Source organism: Perna viridis, chromosome 8, assembly GCF_037379345.1.
Source record: "Perna viridis isolate PV_CMFRI_1.1 ecotype Kerala chromosome 8, ASM3737934v1, whole genome shotgun sequence".
Classification (NCBI taxonomy): Eukaryota; Metazoa; Mollusca; class Bivalvia; order Mytilida; family Mytilidae; genus Perna; species Perna viridis.
The window spans coordinates 25,788,261-25,805,430 of NC_142452.1; the positions used below are offsets into that span (position 1 = coordinate 25,788,261).

General features: G+C 34.6%; 1 protein-coding gene, 1 long non-coding RNA gene and 1 pseudogene across 13 annotated transcripts in view; 2 read left to right on the forward strand and 1 right to left on the reverse strand.

Moving 5' to 3' along the window:
- Positions 1-17,170, reverse strand: part of LOC148609988 (uncharacterized) — a 48,137-nt gene that overhangs the window by 18,890 nt on the left and 12,077 nt on the right. For 11 of the 12 annotated variants that reach the window (XM_088541729.1, XM_088541738.1, XM_088541732.1 and 8 more), the window contains 2 exons: positions 16,061-16,128; positions 128-481 (listed from right to left, as the gene is read on the reverse strand). In XM_088541729.1, the coding sequence (XP_088397855.1) occupies positions 128-481; positions 16,061-16,128 (422 nt within the window). The remainder of the gene's footprint in view (positions 1-127; positions 482-16,060; positions 16,129-17,170) is intronic. The other variant, XM_088541740.1, reaches the window with a different exon arrangement.
- Positions 6,060-12,650, forward strand: LOC148609989 (uncharacterized). Its single transcript, XR_015914652.1, has 4 exons — positions 6,060-6,317; positions 6,769-6,941; positions 7,354-7,455; positions 12,195-12,650. It is a non-coding gene; the product is annotated as an uncharacterized LOC148609989 (long non-coding RNA).
- On the forward strand, positions 7,481-9,893 carry LOC148609990 (uncharacterized; annotated as a pseudogene).

Consider the following 17,170-nt stretch of genomic DNA (forward strand, 5'->3'; position numbering starts at 1 on the left):
TAATAGGAAGAAGTCTAGCGCGATACAAATAGTCAGCTAGTTACGGAAAGCTCTGTCATAAGATAACGTATGAGTTGTGATATGAAAATTGGTATATGAAACAATACTTTATTTGAGGAAAATGTACCTGAATCTAAAGAAACCTCAGTAGATTGGGTACTCTTTCCTTGATAACAATGCCATCTTCCATTTAGGTCCTTCATTTTCTTTTCCTCAACAAATGTTCCATTTAGGTTCTTCATTTTCTTTTCCTCAACAAGCACAATAGTGAGCGTATGTTCTGTTTTATTCATGCTGTAGGTCTGTCCCGCAGGAATACATTTTTGTTCCTCAGTTTTAATAGTACATGTAACGTTTGTTTCACTATTGGCATGAGTGAATGTAACAGGTAGTTCAAAATTTGAAACCCTGCATGTAAGAAACAACGCTTTGGGATCATCTGTCCAAGTAAAACAGTTGTTGTATTTGGTATCTTTGTTGCCTATAAAAGAAACTGCTATATATGTAGTACATGAAACAACACTTTTAGAACATTATACCATTATATCATATATTCAGATAAAAATATACATTGTCTGTATATGCATTTTAAGTGTTTGTTTAAAACCTATATCGTTTATCCTATATTGCATATTCTACTCCACTCCTTTAGACCTATTTCTCATTCCTTATATCACACCTCTAGACCTATATCACATACCCTATATCGCACACATTCACAGACCATACTTGAAGTAAAGTTAAAATATATGATTTAAAGAAAATAACATGTCAAAACCTGTATCACATGTACCAACCCTCGACCTATATCACAACGTGGTTCGGTAGACCTTGGGGTGATGAGGAATCTCAGATTGACACCGCATGTGATACGCATTTTGACATGCAATTTTCTGTATATCTCCTGAACTTGGTGTTTGTATTTTACAATTTATTTGCTGTGCTAGAGCAAGTGCAAACTTCACTGATTTCCTTGAACGCGAAGATAACAGACTCCTGAACAAAATGTCTTTTACCATAATCTTTTTCAGATATCAGTCCTATCTGAAAAAATACTCACTTTCTTCTGGAACAATGAGTATAAAATGCTTCTTGTAAATCATTTTTTTTTGTGCTGATGTAGCCACATATCATGACACTATTGCATGCAAATGCTATTCAATTACCACCAGTACATTCATTCCGTAATAGAGGAAGGAGATTTGGTGCGCTGTAAAACATAGATTCTAACCACTATTTCGTTTGAAACGCGTGTACCCATTCAGGACCAATACTCTACCAGCTACCACGGTGGTGTGATATTCAGTTTGTCAGATCTAATTTACATTATGAATCGGGTTAGTGTTCGGTATTTTTGGTGGTAACCCTATTTACATATATCACATATTCAAGGTTTCTTCAATGAGTTTGTATTTTCTACCCAGTATCGCATACTATGTATCATATAGTTTTACCTTTATCGCGGATTACAATTACAACAAAGCATTTTTGGCGAATGTCAATTTGCAAAAAGCCTCCCACTAGAGATTTCCACTAAATTGACGAACAAACGGACGTACCAATAAGGATCGTCTGTTTTGTTATGTTGACCTCAATTATAGTAGAAATAATGCTCAAACTAAGGTTTAACTCATTTCAATTTCATTGAAATTATAATCAAAATTTATGTAATGCCTCTACAAATTAAGCCTTTTATTTATCGGAAATCGAGTTAATAATATCATACGTACCGTTCGTTCAGTTAGAAGAAATACGTTTCGCTACGATTATGGAAGAGGAGGAAACTTTAAAATTGTTACCCATTATCTCTTAGTTTTATTTGTTTTTCTGATAGCTTTTTCAGATATTTCTTATATTTTATTACATAACCAGAATAAAAGAAAAAAAACAACTTTATTTTGAATTTCTAAACTGTGAATTATTACTTTTTGCAAAATATTTGCAAAAGCTAAACATTATTTAAACATTATAAAGGCAATGGTATGGCACCATATATAAAAATTTATAAACGTTTTTAATATTTCGCAATTATTCAGTAGACGTACTTCCAAGACAGTCAAATCGGTGGAAACTATTTTCGCACAAACATGTAATGTAGGCAGTGGGAAATTTAGATTAACAAACGTGAACATGTTGTATGTATAGGAAAGTAGCAATTGCAAATGAAATGTAAGAGAAAATAGTGTAACAAAAATCAAATAACAAAACATTGAACATTCATTTGATTTTAGGGAGAGCTAACTAGATGCGCGTTTACTCTGTCGTACTTCAAATTATAATTTTGTGTTGTTTCGATTCCAATTTAATTGCTGAAATGGATTATAAATAATGCCTCGTGCAGGTCCGGGTGTCAAAAGAATAGGCCTGCAGCAGCGCTAAGCTTGTCGTAAAAGGCGACTAAATAGTGTTCAGAACCCTGGGTACGGACTAGGGCGCTCTGCCCACAGAGCAACTGAGTTGTGTGTCCCAGGTGGTGGAATGGGGTATCCTTGGCGTATTACATGCTTGGGGTTTTCAGGTTATAATACAGAAAATCTGACCACAAACCATAGTGGTGCACCGTGTTGGGAAAGATGCCACGTTCCTCGCACGTTTAAGAACCCTGCTGTGGTATTCTCCCGGAGTAGGAACCATTAGGCTCCGCCACAGGAGGCTAAATTGCCCGACCCTACCCACCTCTCCCTATTTCCAGTGGCAATCAATATTTGTTAACCCCATTATCCTTGTGTCCCATCCCATTTTTCATTTCATCATCATTTCATGTTCAATTTATCATCCACTTCATGCTCATCCATCGCCTGAATATAGCTGAAATATTGCTGCACGGGCGTTGTACCCCAACCAACTAACAAACAAATTATAAATAAAACTTTAACACACATTTATTTTCAATACTATACCTCGAATCTCGAGATATGATGTGGGACAATTGCCTTGCCATTGTATAATGTACGTTTAAAAAGTGACATAACAAGTAAATTGAGTTTTAGCGGCATTTTAGAATTTGCGTAAGGTCATTGAAAGGGGTAAAATATCCTGTTCTTCATTAAAATGTGCGTTATTACATACAACATTACAATTAATTACAAAATCTTTCGAAATATGAAAATTATCCAAAACTTTGAAGTTTAAATAAATTATGTGTATTTGAAACGCAATTAAGCCTGTATGCATTCGAATGACATTCGGGTTGATAAATGACTAATTCTAGACAATAACTAAATATCTGTGACTTAGAATATGCATTTTGCATTTACTCTGGCAGTGGTGGAGCCGGAAGGAGTCAGGGGTTTGGAAACTTTTTGTTGTTGGAAAAGTTTGCTAGTTTTAGGCATAGTCTGGACAAACCAAGCTATTTATAGCTATATATCCCGCTTTTTCTCCCGCCCACCTTCCCTATTTTTAATCTCTGGAACCACCCCTGCTGTTGCATTTATATGCTTATCAGAAAAACTGCACAGACTATGAGATTTAATATTATCTCTATTAAAGCTATGAACTGTGAAATAGATATGAATGGTTCCTCGATTTTCATCTGCATTAATTATAACTAATTTCCTCCGTCCTTAACGGTCTGTCGCATAAGTTCTGTTAGGGCGTGTTTCGTTGAGTTACGTTCGTTTACGGCGAGTTCCGTCAAATTAGTGGAAATCTCTACTAAGATTTATAATTAGACTACTTAATATATGGCTAATGTTGGTATGTTTTGAAAGAAAAGTTCACATAGTTTTAGATTTGACTGGTTGCAAAAATTTTTCGACGCAAAGATTTTTTAAAACTCTGGCAAGACCAAGGACACATCGAAAAACGTATAATTATACAGTTAAATTTAGCTCACTTTTGGTGCTAATATAAATATCTTCTTAAAAGAAAGCTAAGACATTTTCATAAAAATGAGAAAATCTTGATAAAAAACAATAACAAGTATTAAATAAGCAAAAGCAAAGTTATTAAAGACCCCTGAAACCAACAAAAATATATCATTCATCTATTATAATTACCTGCATGGACTTCAATAATTATTTTTTAGTCATATGTCAAATTAATGAAACGAGTTTTTAACAATCAATTACATGATTTCAGTAAAAATCAATCGCGTCTACGATATTATTGCTACTAATCTTTCATCAAATTGGAAGTCAAACGCAGAAAAGACGTTATGACGACAGCACTGGCATTTGAACGGACGGAGGTACGAACCTATGTATTGATACAATAACGGGTCGAAAACATTAAGCCTCGCAACTTTAATTAAGTTACTTAAATTGTAATAACAGTAAATGTCTTAATAAACCCTTTGCGATTTTAAGCAATATATGGACACCTCAACCAAGATTTTATGTTTTAGAAAATAATTAAATGAGGTCTCGAGACGAAAACATATTTTCTATATGGCAAGAAAAGAATTAACCCAACCCCTAAATGTAGGTTTTTTTCAAACATGCGTTTTTTTTAATTCCAAAGAACTTCTGAAAGTTTACTAACAAATGAAGTAACGCTATATTAAACTAGATAAAACAACAGTTTTTATATAATTTGCACAATAGCTACTTTTTAAACGATATTTTTCATTGGAAGTATTTTGATTTTATAAATACTTAATTTTTGTTTATGCAATTATAGAAGAACTGCGACCACTCCATATTTTTACGACCAGACAATTTAAAAAGTACGATAAAAAATTTATGATATACCCGTGTGATAGGTAGGTACATTAAAAAGATCGAATTCCCTTGTTTAATGGTCACCTATATATTTCATCAAAATTTTACAGACAACTGAAAATTTACAGTGACTTTCCTACAACCATAACAGTCTTTTTTTACCAATCGAACAATACAAAGGATTGATAAAGCTATTGAAAGAGTTGATGAATACTCACCAATGAATCTTTTTATAGCTAGCTCCTAGTTATTTAAATCTGAGGCAGCTACCTGGGTTATTCTATTTTTCATTGTTGAGGGGATTTCAACTTAAATAAATTATATTTTTGTTGTATTTTGCTGACAAGGTTGAAAACCATGATTTAGAATAGTATATAATAGTATTTATTTTATCTTAACTACATTGCACAGAAATCTTATTTATTATTATAAAAAATGAGACCTTTATTAATATGTATTCCCTCCTTCATAAACCTGGAATAGGCCTACCAAGGTGCCCTTTTAGTGGAAAGTATGTGATTCATACTATAGTTACTTGAAATAGTGCTATGAGTTTATTTTATTCAGTTTTGAGTATGAGTAGGCTTAATAGTGAATAAAGTGCTTTATTAATTGTGCAGGATTTCCATTGGAATTATGATGTTTCTTATTAACTACACTGGTGTTCATAGTGGGATTAAGAATCATGTCAATAGTATTTTTCATTTGTGTTTAAGTTTGGGATTTAGTGCATTGAGTTTGATAGAAATTATAATTTGGGATTATAAGTGCAACGATTTTCAATGAAATTTAAGATTTGGAATAAGTGTTTTTTACATTGATACCTTGAAATCTTTGGATTAAGTGCTGTTCATCGAATTTATAGCTTTATAGACTCCAAACTGTTGTTAAAGTAGATACTGTGAAGGAGTATATTTCAATGGATATATTTAAACAACAGTATTCAATGGATTCAGCTGTGAGATGGGACAATTCAAATAAACAGTAGCATGACATTGTAACTTCAAATCATTGTTCATTCCATGAAAGTGTTACCATTTTACTTTAATTTGCCATTTCATAGTTAATATTATCATAATTATGTAAAAAAAAACACATTAAATTCCCACAGAACACATTGTGAATAATATTCACAAGCTGAGAAAATTCCATATGATGTGACACATAGCCAGTATTGGCTGCCTTACACCTGAACAGGTACATTTTCATTGGTGAGTGGCTACCTATTCATCAACTTTTACAGTAGCAACTGGTCAGTTTAAATGTCCCAATAGCTTTGTCAATCCTTAGTATTATTTAGCAGATTGGTAACAAAAGAGTGTCATGGTTGTAGGAAAATCACTGTAAATGTATTTGACGAAATAGTAATTGCATCAAGTCAACACGATGTCACAATGTGACTTGTAAATACTTTTAATGTGGCTTTATAATTGGTTTGTATAATTCTGTGTGTTGTGAGTGGTCAGTATCTGTTGGGTATTTTCCACAATATGTTAAAGTACAGTTAATACCTGGTTAGTTATTGGACCGTGTGTAGCAGGTTATCAATCAATACCTGACCGTACGCTTTAAATTGGCGGCATTCGGAGCTTACACCTTGAAGGATAAACAGGTGTTTTCTTTCATTGCTGCGGATATCACTGGATGTCTGAGGTAGGACTTAATTCTCTTATTAATTATTAATGTAAATATGTTCTAGAACAATCATTTGCTGAGGGTCATGTTTTATTTATAATGTAAAATGGGTAAATTTGCTGTATTTTCACTTGTATATAACTGTATGTCCGTAAAATGTTCATAAAACACTGTTATTGTATCGTATCATTGTATCTATAAACAATGTTCCGCCGCTTGTTTTAATTTAAAATTCACAACAAAACATGTATGTCTTGCTATTATTTATCGTAATTTACGGTTTATAAAAGTGTATTTTCTGTGTGTAAATAAACTTGATTTTACGGTCAAGTTACATGTATTTAAGGTATTTCGGTTCATTTATTAGGACATTTATAATACTTTTGTTTACGTAGTATATGTGCGTAGGGTAGTGTGAATAACTTTGCTGGAGTAAATATGTTTTAATGACATTGTATTTTTTATACAGTTCCAATCCGGGTGTATAGCCAGATCAAGATGACGGTCTGATGTTTATGTGGTTGCCTGTGTGGCAGTAGTAGTCGCCTGTGGGACTGTAGTAGTAGCCTGTGTGGCAGTAGTAGTACAGTAACTGATGTCCCGTGTGATGTAGACTACCAGTATACAGCCGTTATCAACAATGTAGTAACTTTATACCTGTGATTGAATCACCATTCGTTCCATTCTTTACTTTCGTTCATCTATCATGGCATCGTGTGCACACGCCGGCAGCTTCCTCTGATTGGCCAAAGCAGTGCCGACAGACTTACCGATAGTATTACGTCTGATTAACTTTCAAAGTCTTTAGTTCATTTTGATTTTGGGCAGTTTCAACTCAGTATATCATTCTTATAGCTTTGTAATATTTTTTTTTCTATTTGTTTTTTTTTTATTAAATATTATATTTTACTTGTTTGTTAAAAATTGTAAACAGGCCCTCTTAGCCATCACTGGTCATCCGTCACATTTGGTGTCAGAAGTGGAATTAAAGTGAAGCTCAGAGGGTTACTGTCTTTAATAAAATATTAACATTTCATATATATATATTTTTCAGATGTTGTAACAGGAAGTGGTTGTTTGGAGCTTGGATATCCAGTACTTGTGTGGATTTGGTTGTATCTCAGAGGTTTGGTGTTTGTTTGTAGCAATGAAACTTGTAAGTAGATATCTTATTTAGTTAACTTGTTATTTGTAGTATATTTATTTTGATTTGTATTGTGGAGGGTACCTTCGGTGCTGACTACTTATCACCTGAAAGTCCAACATGGAACAGTTACAAGAAATTGAAAGAGTTAGGTACGCCTTTAGGTTATAAAGGTGAGGACTTGAGGGATTTTATAACAGACCAACAGAACAGGCAACGTGATGAAAGAGCAGCTTTACGAGAGCAAAAGAAAGCAGAATTAGAACAGGTAAAAGCAGAAAAAGAGGTAGAAATAGCTAAATTAGAACAAGGTAAGATTGAGAGAGAGATTGAGTTGCAGAACATTAAACATGCGCATAAGATGGACGAATTACAGCAACAAGCACAATTGAATCAAGGAAAATCAGGTGAAGTGAAAGAGCACATACGAGGTTCTAAAATTCCAGCTTTTGAAGAAGGTAAAGACGAAATCGATAGTTATTTGCGTAGATTTGAAAGGTATGCAAAAAGTCAGAATTGGCACAAGTCTATCTGGGTTAGTAATCTTAGTGCATTACTCAAAGGACGAGGTTAGATGTTTATACACTAATGCCATCTGAGCAAGCTCTAGATTATGACTTAAAAGAAGCTTTGTTGAGAAGGTATGATATGAGAGAGGATGGGTTCAAACGTAAGTATAGAAGTTGTAGACCGGAAGCAAGTGAGACATTTTCTCAGTTTTCTGTTAGGTTAGAGAGTTATTTTCATAGATGGATAGAAATGTCAAAAATTTCAACTACATTTGAAGGTTTGTATGATTTGATGGTACGTGATCAGTTCATCTATGTTTGTTCCAAGGAGCTGAATATGTTTCTGGAAGAAAGGGTCCCGGACACACTGGGAAAGATGGCAACTTTAGCTGATCAGTATAGAGAGGCTAGATATACTACAGTTGCTACCCTTATAAACAAAGGTAAACAATCAGTCGCAGCAAGTAGTAAACCAGTTACTGCGAAACGGATGGAATCAACTAATGCTGAGGAATCACCGAAGCCACAGGTAAGTAGCAATACTAGTACATCATTTGTACCCTTAAAGGACCGGAAGTGCTATAAATGTAATACACCTGGTCACATGGCACAAGACTGTACATATGGACGCGTGAGTAATATTCAGGAAGAAAATGTTCCTACAGATAACTTCTGTGGAGCTGTTACAATTCCAAGCGATTCCATTATTGAAACATCTGCTTCTATGGTATGTGAACCAACAAGTACCAATGCAACAGCTTATATGACAAGTAAGAGGAACGCTATGCCTATTTGTTCAGGGTATGTAAATGGTAAGAAAGTTTCAGTATTACGAGATAGTGGATGTAGTGGGATTGTGGTTAAGAGAAGTCTTGTTACTGAAGAAGCCATGACAGGACAAAACAGGTATGCATCTTAGCCGATGGAACAAGGGTTGAGTCACCAATTGCTAAGATAACCATTGATACTCCTTATTTAAGTGTAACAGTTGAAGCATGGTGTATGGTAAGTCCAGTTTATGATTTACTTATCGGGAACGTTACCAAAGCAAGATTACCAGAACCAGGTAATCCAGATCCAGAATGGCAGAAGGTAGAAATCGCTGCTATAGAAACTAGACAACAGGTAAAGAACAAAAGTAAGCCTTGCCAGAAACTGAAGGTTAGAGATATGATAGATCAAGTAAGTCCCGAAGATATTAAAAAAGCACAACTAGAAGATGAAACATTGAAAACATTACTCACACATACACAATCAGGTGAAGTATTTAACAGAAGGAATGCTGAGATTAAATGGTTCAAGAAACAAGGACTTCTTTATAGACAGTTTACCTCACTGCAAGATCCAAAGGTGAGTTACAAACAGTTAGTCGTTCCTACATCTTTTAGACAGACAGTAATGAAGATGGCACATGAATCTATCATGTCTGGTTATATGGGAACTCAGCGTACGTTAGACAAGGTATTTACATCTTTCTATTGGCCTGGCGTTACAGCTGATGTTAAACGATTTTGTCAATCGTGTGACATATGTCAACGCACTATTCCAAAAGGACGAGTGAGTAGGGTACCATTACAGTCTATGCCATTGATAGATGAACCATTCAAGAGGGTTGCTGTTGATTTGATTGGACCGCTTTATCCTTCCACAGATAGAGGTAACAGATTCATTCTAACACTAGTGGACTATGCTACCCGTTGCCCAGAGGTAGTGGCATTGAAAGGTATTGAGACCGAGAGAGTGGCTGAAGCTTTGGTTGATATATTTTCAAGGATAGGTGTACCTCAGGAAATTTTGTCAGACAATGGAAGTCAATTTACTTCAAATCTCATGACAAAGGTAGGTAGGCTAATTTCCCTTAAGCAGTTGACTACTACAGTGTATTATCATATGTGCAATGGTTTAGTAGAACGGTTTAACGGAAGTCTACAACTGATGTAAAAAGGATGTGCAGTGAGAAACCAAAAGACTGGGACAGGTATTTGAATGCGTTACTTTTTTGCGTATCGGGAAGTTCCACAAGAAAGTTTACAATTCTCTCCATTTGAACTTGTGTACGGTAGACATGTAAGGGGTCCTATGGCGATATTGAAGGAACTATGGACGAAGGAAATTGAAGATCCAGAGGTAAAGACTACTTATCAGTATGTGATGGACGAGAGATAGGTTGGAAGCAACATGTGAGTTAGCTAGAAGTAACTTGGCAAAAGCATCAAGGAAGCAGAAAAGGTATTATGACAGCAAGGCTAAAAACAGAAAATTACAGGTAGGTGAACGAGCACTTGTACTTTTACCAACTGATAACAACAAGTTACTGAGGCAATGGAAGGGTCCATATCCAATAGTAGAGAAGGTAGGGGAGTTGACTACAAATTAGACATTGATGGTAAGATCAAGACATTGCATGCCAACTTGTTGAAGAAATATGTTGAACGTGCAAAGGTATCAAGTTTGGATGTAGTATTCAAGGGAGAAAATTCTCCAATTGTAAGTAGTGCAATAATTGACATCGATGGTGATCAATTAGATGGTCAGGATGTGTTACAGGATATTCCAGTTTCAGGAAATGGTGAAACCCCAGACCACATTGATATCAGTAATGAGTTAAATGGTGATCAGGTGAATCAGGTAAAGAAATTGGTACACTCATTTCAAGATGTTTTTACAGATCAGCCAGGTTGTACTGATTTATTAGAGCATGACATTAGATTATCAAGTGAGACACCAATTAGGATGAAGCCATATCCAATTTCTTATCACATGACAGAAACAGTAAATGCAGAGGTTAGTAAAATGTTAGATCTTGGAGTGATAAAACCATCTGATAGTCCGTATTCCTCTCCTATTGTAATCTGCAAGAAGAAAGACGGTACCAACAGGTTTTGTATAGATTTTAGAGTGATAAAAAGTCAGACAATTTTTGATGCGGAAAACATGCCTAATGCTGAAGAAATGTTTGCCAAATTGTCAGGGTGTAAGTATATTTCCCGATTAGACTTATCTAAAGGATACTGGCAACTACCTTTAACGGAATCATCTAAACCAAAAACTGCGTTTCAGACTCCAAAAGGTTTGTTTCAATTCGTTAGAATGCCATTTTGGTTGGTCACAGCTCCAGCTTCGTTTTCCAGGTTGATGAGGAAATTATTGCAAGGTATGTCTAACATTGACAACTTCATTGATGATATCCTAATTTTCACAAAGACTTTTGATCAACACCTAGAGATATTACATGAGTTACTCCTTAGACTTAGGAATACAAATTTGACAGCTAAACCAAGTAAGTGTTCAATAGGTTACAGTAGTTTAGAGTGTTTAGGGCATTTTGTATGAGATAACAAGTTGAAGCCTCATCAGGATAAAATTGAAGCCATTAGAGAAGCTCCTAGACCGGAAACAAAGAAACAGGTTAGGTCATTTTTAGGATTAGTCGGGTTTTACAGGAAGTTTGTTCCAAACTTCGCTTGTATTGATTGCTCTTCCATTGACAAATCTAACTAAGAAAGGACAGCCTAACAACGTGCAATGGGGAACTGCCCAGGAGAATGCGTTTCGCACTTTGAAACAAGCATTGGTAAAGTATCCGGTATTGAAACTGCCAGATCTTTCACAAGAGTTCATTCTAACAACGGATACGTCGGATAGAGGTTTAGGTAGTGTATTAATGCAAGAACAGGATGGATGAAAGTTACCAGTGGCTTATGCTAGTAGAAAACTTAAGACCAGTGAAGTAGCGTATTCCATCATAGAAAAGGAGTGTCTAACCATTGTATGGGCAATTCACTTGATGTCTGAGGTAGGACTTAATTCTCTTATTAATTATTAATGTAAATATGTTCTAGAACAATCATTTGCTGAGGGTCATGTTTTATTTATAATGTAAAATGGGTAAATTTGCTGTATTTTCACTTGTATATAATTGTATGTCCGTAAAATGTTCATAAAACACTGTTATTGTATCATTGTATCTATAAACAATGTTCCGCCGCTTGTTTTAATTTGAAATTCACAACAAAACATGTATGTCTTGCTATTATTTATCGTAATTTACGGTTTATAAAAGTGTATTTTCTGTGTGTAAATAAACTTGATTTTACGGTCAAGTTACATGTATTTAAGGTATTTCGGTTCATTTATTAGGACATTTATAATACTTTTGTTTACGTAGTATATGTGCATAAGGTAGTGTGAATAACTTTGCTGGAGTAAATATGTTTTAATGACATTGTATTTTTTATACAGTTCCAATCCGGGTGTATAGCCAGATCAAGATGACGGTTTGATGTTTATGTGGTTGCCTGTGTGGCATTAGTAGTCGCCTGTGGGACTGTAGTAGTAGCCTGTGTGGCAGTAGTAGTACAGTAACTGATGTCCCGTGTGATGTAGACTACCAGTATACAGCCGTTATCAACAATGTAGTAACTTTATACCTGTGATTGAATCACCATTAGTTCCATGTCTTTACTTTCGTTCATCTATCATGGTATCGTGTGCACACGCCGGCAGCTTCCTCTGATGGGCCAAAGCAGTGTCGACAGACTTACCGATAGTATTACGTCTGATTAACTTTCAAAGTCTTTAGTAAATTTTGATTTTGGACAGTTTCAACTCAGTATATCATTCTTATAGCTTTGTAATATTTTTTTTCTATTTGTTTTTTTTTATTAAATATTATATTTTACTTGTTTGTTAAAAATTGTAAACAGGCCCTCTTAGCCATCACTGGTCATCCGTCACACACGATTTATCTTATTGTTAAAGACACTCTGGTTGATTGGTTGATGACAGCTCCTGTTAGGATACACAATGCAAAACAAATTTTGCGGTATGTCATATTGAAAAAAAATAAAACTATCTTTACTCAATCCTAGATAAAAAAATACCTTTCTAATACTAACATCTTTGAAGTATTTGCATATATTGGGTGGGGGAGGGGGAGGCAGGACATGCTTACTTTACTGGAGCACTTGATGTCACTCCCGGGCTTTAGTGTGAGTTCATTATACTACTGATTTAGGTTTTCTACGTAACTTTTGGTTTTTGTCTGGTCGTTTTGGTTTGGTTCTCAGAATTTCAATCGTCCCACTGCTGATGCTTTGGATGTTTTGCCTATACTGCGATGTATTTAAACCGAAAAAAATTATACAGTTCGTCTCAGAGGTTTCGTTCTGACATGTTTCTCTGAATTAAGACAGGTAAGATTATAATTCCGGGAAGTTTAGTTTACTCTAATTTTCAATTGACTAAAAAATCAATTCATACGGGCAACATATGCAAACATATTATGACAGAAGAATATCAAATTATTTATTCAATTAGAGCTGCACAGACATGTCTCAATAGTAGGATATCTATAAAAACTTCTGGGTGCAAGGTGAAAATAAACATAGTAACATAAACATTACCTCGTTGAAAATGGAGACATTGTGCTGCTCTCACAATATGTCGAATATCATTATCCTTGCGAATTAAAAAAAATGCGTTCTCAGAAAATTCGCCAGAAATAATAAGCTTGGGTTTTTAAAATAATGAAAACCACCAAGGCTTAATATCGTTTACAACTATCGTACGAATCTTTACGAGTGTCTTGCCAGTTTAACGAATTCCATACGAACCTTACGATTTTGGTTTTTTGCAATAATATACAATAATTAACTTCTGAATGATGATCTGGAACACCAAAAAAAAAAAAAAAAAAAAAAAACCAAACAAACAAACTAACAAACAAAACAAAACAAAAAAAAGACAGAGATGCGACATGTAAAGTTAACAGACGCCCAGCAGGACACCGTGTTTGAGTGGATAGAACAAACTCCTGCAATTTATGACACCAACCTCGAGGATTATAAGAGGCGCATACAGCTCTTTGGTAAACTGGCAGTAAAATGGGAGAGGTATAGATGGCGCAACCCTTGAATTATGGTTTAATTCATGCAGAACTGTTATAAGTAAATGTAAGACAAAAACTAAGAAATCTGGTTCAACAAATTGGAATCCTGTCGTGCATGGAACCCCAAATTAGAAGAGATTGTTGAAAAAAGATGTTCTGGCTCGAACCCTTTATTTGCCCTCCACGACGCCACAACGTAAAGTCAGTTAGAAATTGATATAAAAATTGGGATGTTATGATATTAATGTGTATATAAAAATGAAATTAAAGATCTGTTTTCGCATATGATTTTTCACATTTATGTAGGGTGAAAAGGTGGCGGAAACCAGCACTATAGAGAAGAATCCTTTTTAATTATGATACTCAGATCCAGAATGAAGGGGTTTCTTTATAGCAACGTGTTTGCCGTCAAGTGTAAGCGTGCGGTACTTTCCATTGTCTATGAAGTTCATCGGCAATTTCTTTTCAGTCATCTTTTGTGCTTGGTGCTGGAAAAACTTCATCTAAATACTCATCAATTATAGTTTTGCACAGTTCAGGGACAAACATACTGATGTTATCATCTGCAACACAGAAACTATACGACAGATCAACATATGAATTCCCAGTTGCTAAATGACGAAGGATCTCTACTAACTTTAATCCAGGCTCTATGGCTTCTCGGTATCTCGGGTTTTGTTTTGTAATTATATGTCTAATACGACCTGACAGCTCATCAAACAATTCTAGTTGTATTCTTGTAAAGTTTTTGAAACTATCCGGGTCGTTGTGACGAAGGTTCTCCATTAAGTTATAGTAATGTGAATGTTGTATCATCTGCCCTTTGGACAGCCAGTTTCTCACTCAGCATATATTTCTTTGCCGACGTCTTCTTCGCCTTCTGTTTTCCTTTTGTTTTAGAGCATGCAATGACAGCACGATGAATAATATCTGCTTTATAAGATCGAGCTTTAACTTGCATGCACTCAGCCATTATAAACTGACTTTGAAATATCTTTTTTCGAGAGGAAAAAAGGTAATTTACTTATCAAAAATTGGCTCCATTCGGAAGCTCGTGCTTATTTCATACTTATATCGCAAGATGTTTCTAATAATATATTAATGTTCGCATTTTATTCGCATGCATTTGTAACCACTTGCTAGCGTTGGCAAGCCATTCGTAAATGACTCGTAAGTATTGGTAACAATATCGTATTCGTCTTTAATGGAAAAATTTCCGAAGTCGGCATGATGAAAGCATTAAAGAAAATCGGATGAAAACAAATTATTGACCAAAGAAATCGAACTCTGAACGTTTTTAAAAGCGAACACAACATTTTTAATGACCACAAACCAACATAATCTTCCAAAAGCTAATGAAAGAGATCCACGAACTAAAAAAAATTCCTACAAAACTTCGTAGGAAGTTTGGAAAGTCGAACTCGGACCGCCAACGAAAGAAATATACGAACTTCAATTTCTCGAACTCCCGATAACTCGAACACATTTCAATGGTTCCTTGGAGTTCGAGCTACCGATGTTTAACTGTCTAAAGGAACCGTTTATTCTGTTAGAGAATTAAATCTACCATTTATTGACGAACGTGTGTATCAAGCACTATATACATGTGTAATGTATGTTCAGTTAAATACAGAAGGCTTGTCTCCCTTGTACCAAAGTTATTCACTATTAAGGTACGATGTGTAGGTTATGTAGGTTATCCCTAGAAAATATGGCAGACAAATTAACTATTGTCGCAACAAAATTTTGTATTTACAAATTTAAACATGCAGATATGATAGTATATATCTAACTTCTATTCATAGGAGCTTTGCTGTTTATGCCTATTTTTCATACCAATACTGTGTTCTAAGATTTTATAGGTTAAACGTCGATCTTTCCTGAAAAGTCAAGCGGCCAAAGTTTCCTGTATTGGTATTTATAAGTAAAAAAAGCAAAACAGTTAGGCGCAGTGTGAATTGTATTTCCCTCCCTAAAGAGTCTGATATGATTCTGATCTAGGTTTTCAGACGGAAGTGTCAAATGCAGGGGAATAAAAGCTAAAAATAAATTTCGAAGAATATTATCTGCATCAAACGCTTGGAGTACTAGATATTTAAAACATGTCAATGTTAAATATTCAGGAGTTAATGATGTTTTTATGATCTGGCTTTATATATATATATATTTAGTAATGACTCAAACATGGAAAACTAACGAATAATTTAAACAACTTTACCTTTCAATGCAAAGCAGGACATTAACAGGTTTATGATCAGGCAGAGGAAACAGTTTTTCATATTTTCTCTGAAAAAAAAATAGCAATGACATTGTTACACATTTACTGTCTATACCTTAGAATCTGATCATACCATAACGTCATATAACACCGCCACTTCGTTAATGAACTATCATTTGTGAAAAAAATATGTGGTGGCATCCATAGACGAAGAGCAGTTATGCAGTTTTTGTCTATAAAAGACAGTCTATGGGACAATTTGATAGATCAATGTAAACATCATATTACCGAAATTCAAGAAGCCAATTGTAACATGCTTCGGATCTTCATGACCTAACAAAACCTGATTAATAATCCTGTGACTTCTTAAAAGCGTGGTTGTATCTCTATGATCTAATTGCAACTCTTAAAAAAGATATAGCTGTAAATTCAATGTAACATAACTGCACGACAGCTCCTTTTAAACGCATTACATTTATATAACAGGTATCTACAATGTAGATACAGTTAGGCATAATGATAGCACAAAACTGCATTAAGATTCATGCATATATTGTATAACTTCCAATTCTAACTTATTCTTTTTATATGAAAATACTTCTGTTTTAATGCGTCAAATTCAAAGTACATATGATTAAATCAAAAGTATATTACATTTTAAAAATGGCAACAATTAAACTACTGAAAGACTTCTATGTATTCACGGAGCCGTCAACTAATGTTCTCATTATTTCTGACGCGTATCAATTTTCGTTGGTAAAACGATAGCAAAGGTAGACACTAGTATTGGAGCGTTCTTAATGCTGGCAATACTGGCAATTATCTAATTTATCATGCACTTCTTCTGAATTAAATGTAAAGGCTAACCCAGATAAAAATCCATCAGATTAGCAATTAAACCATTAAGGATATGTGAGTGGTTTATCTTTGATAATATGTTATAAATAACAACCAGTGTGCTAAGACAGAAACATGCAAATATTTTATTTACCTAATGCATATATAATCCTCGTGAGCTAATCCAGGATGAAATATTTGTAATCCATTACTATGCACTAGTAGTAAGAAATATAATTTCAAATGCAAATATAATGGTGATAAAACACTCTT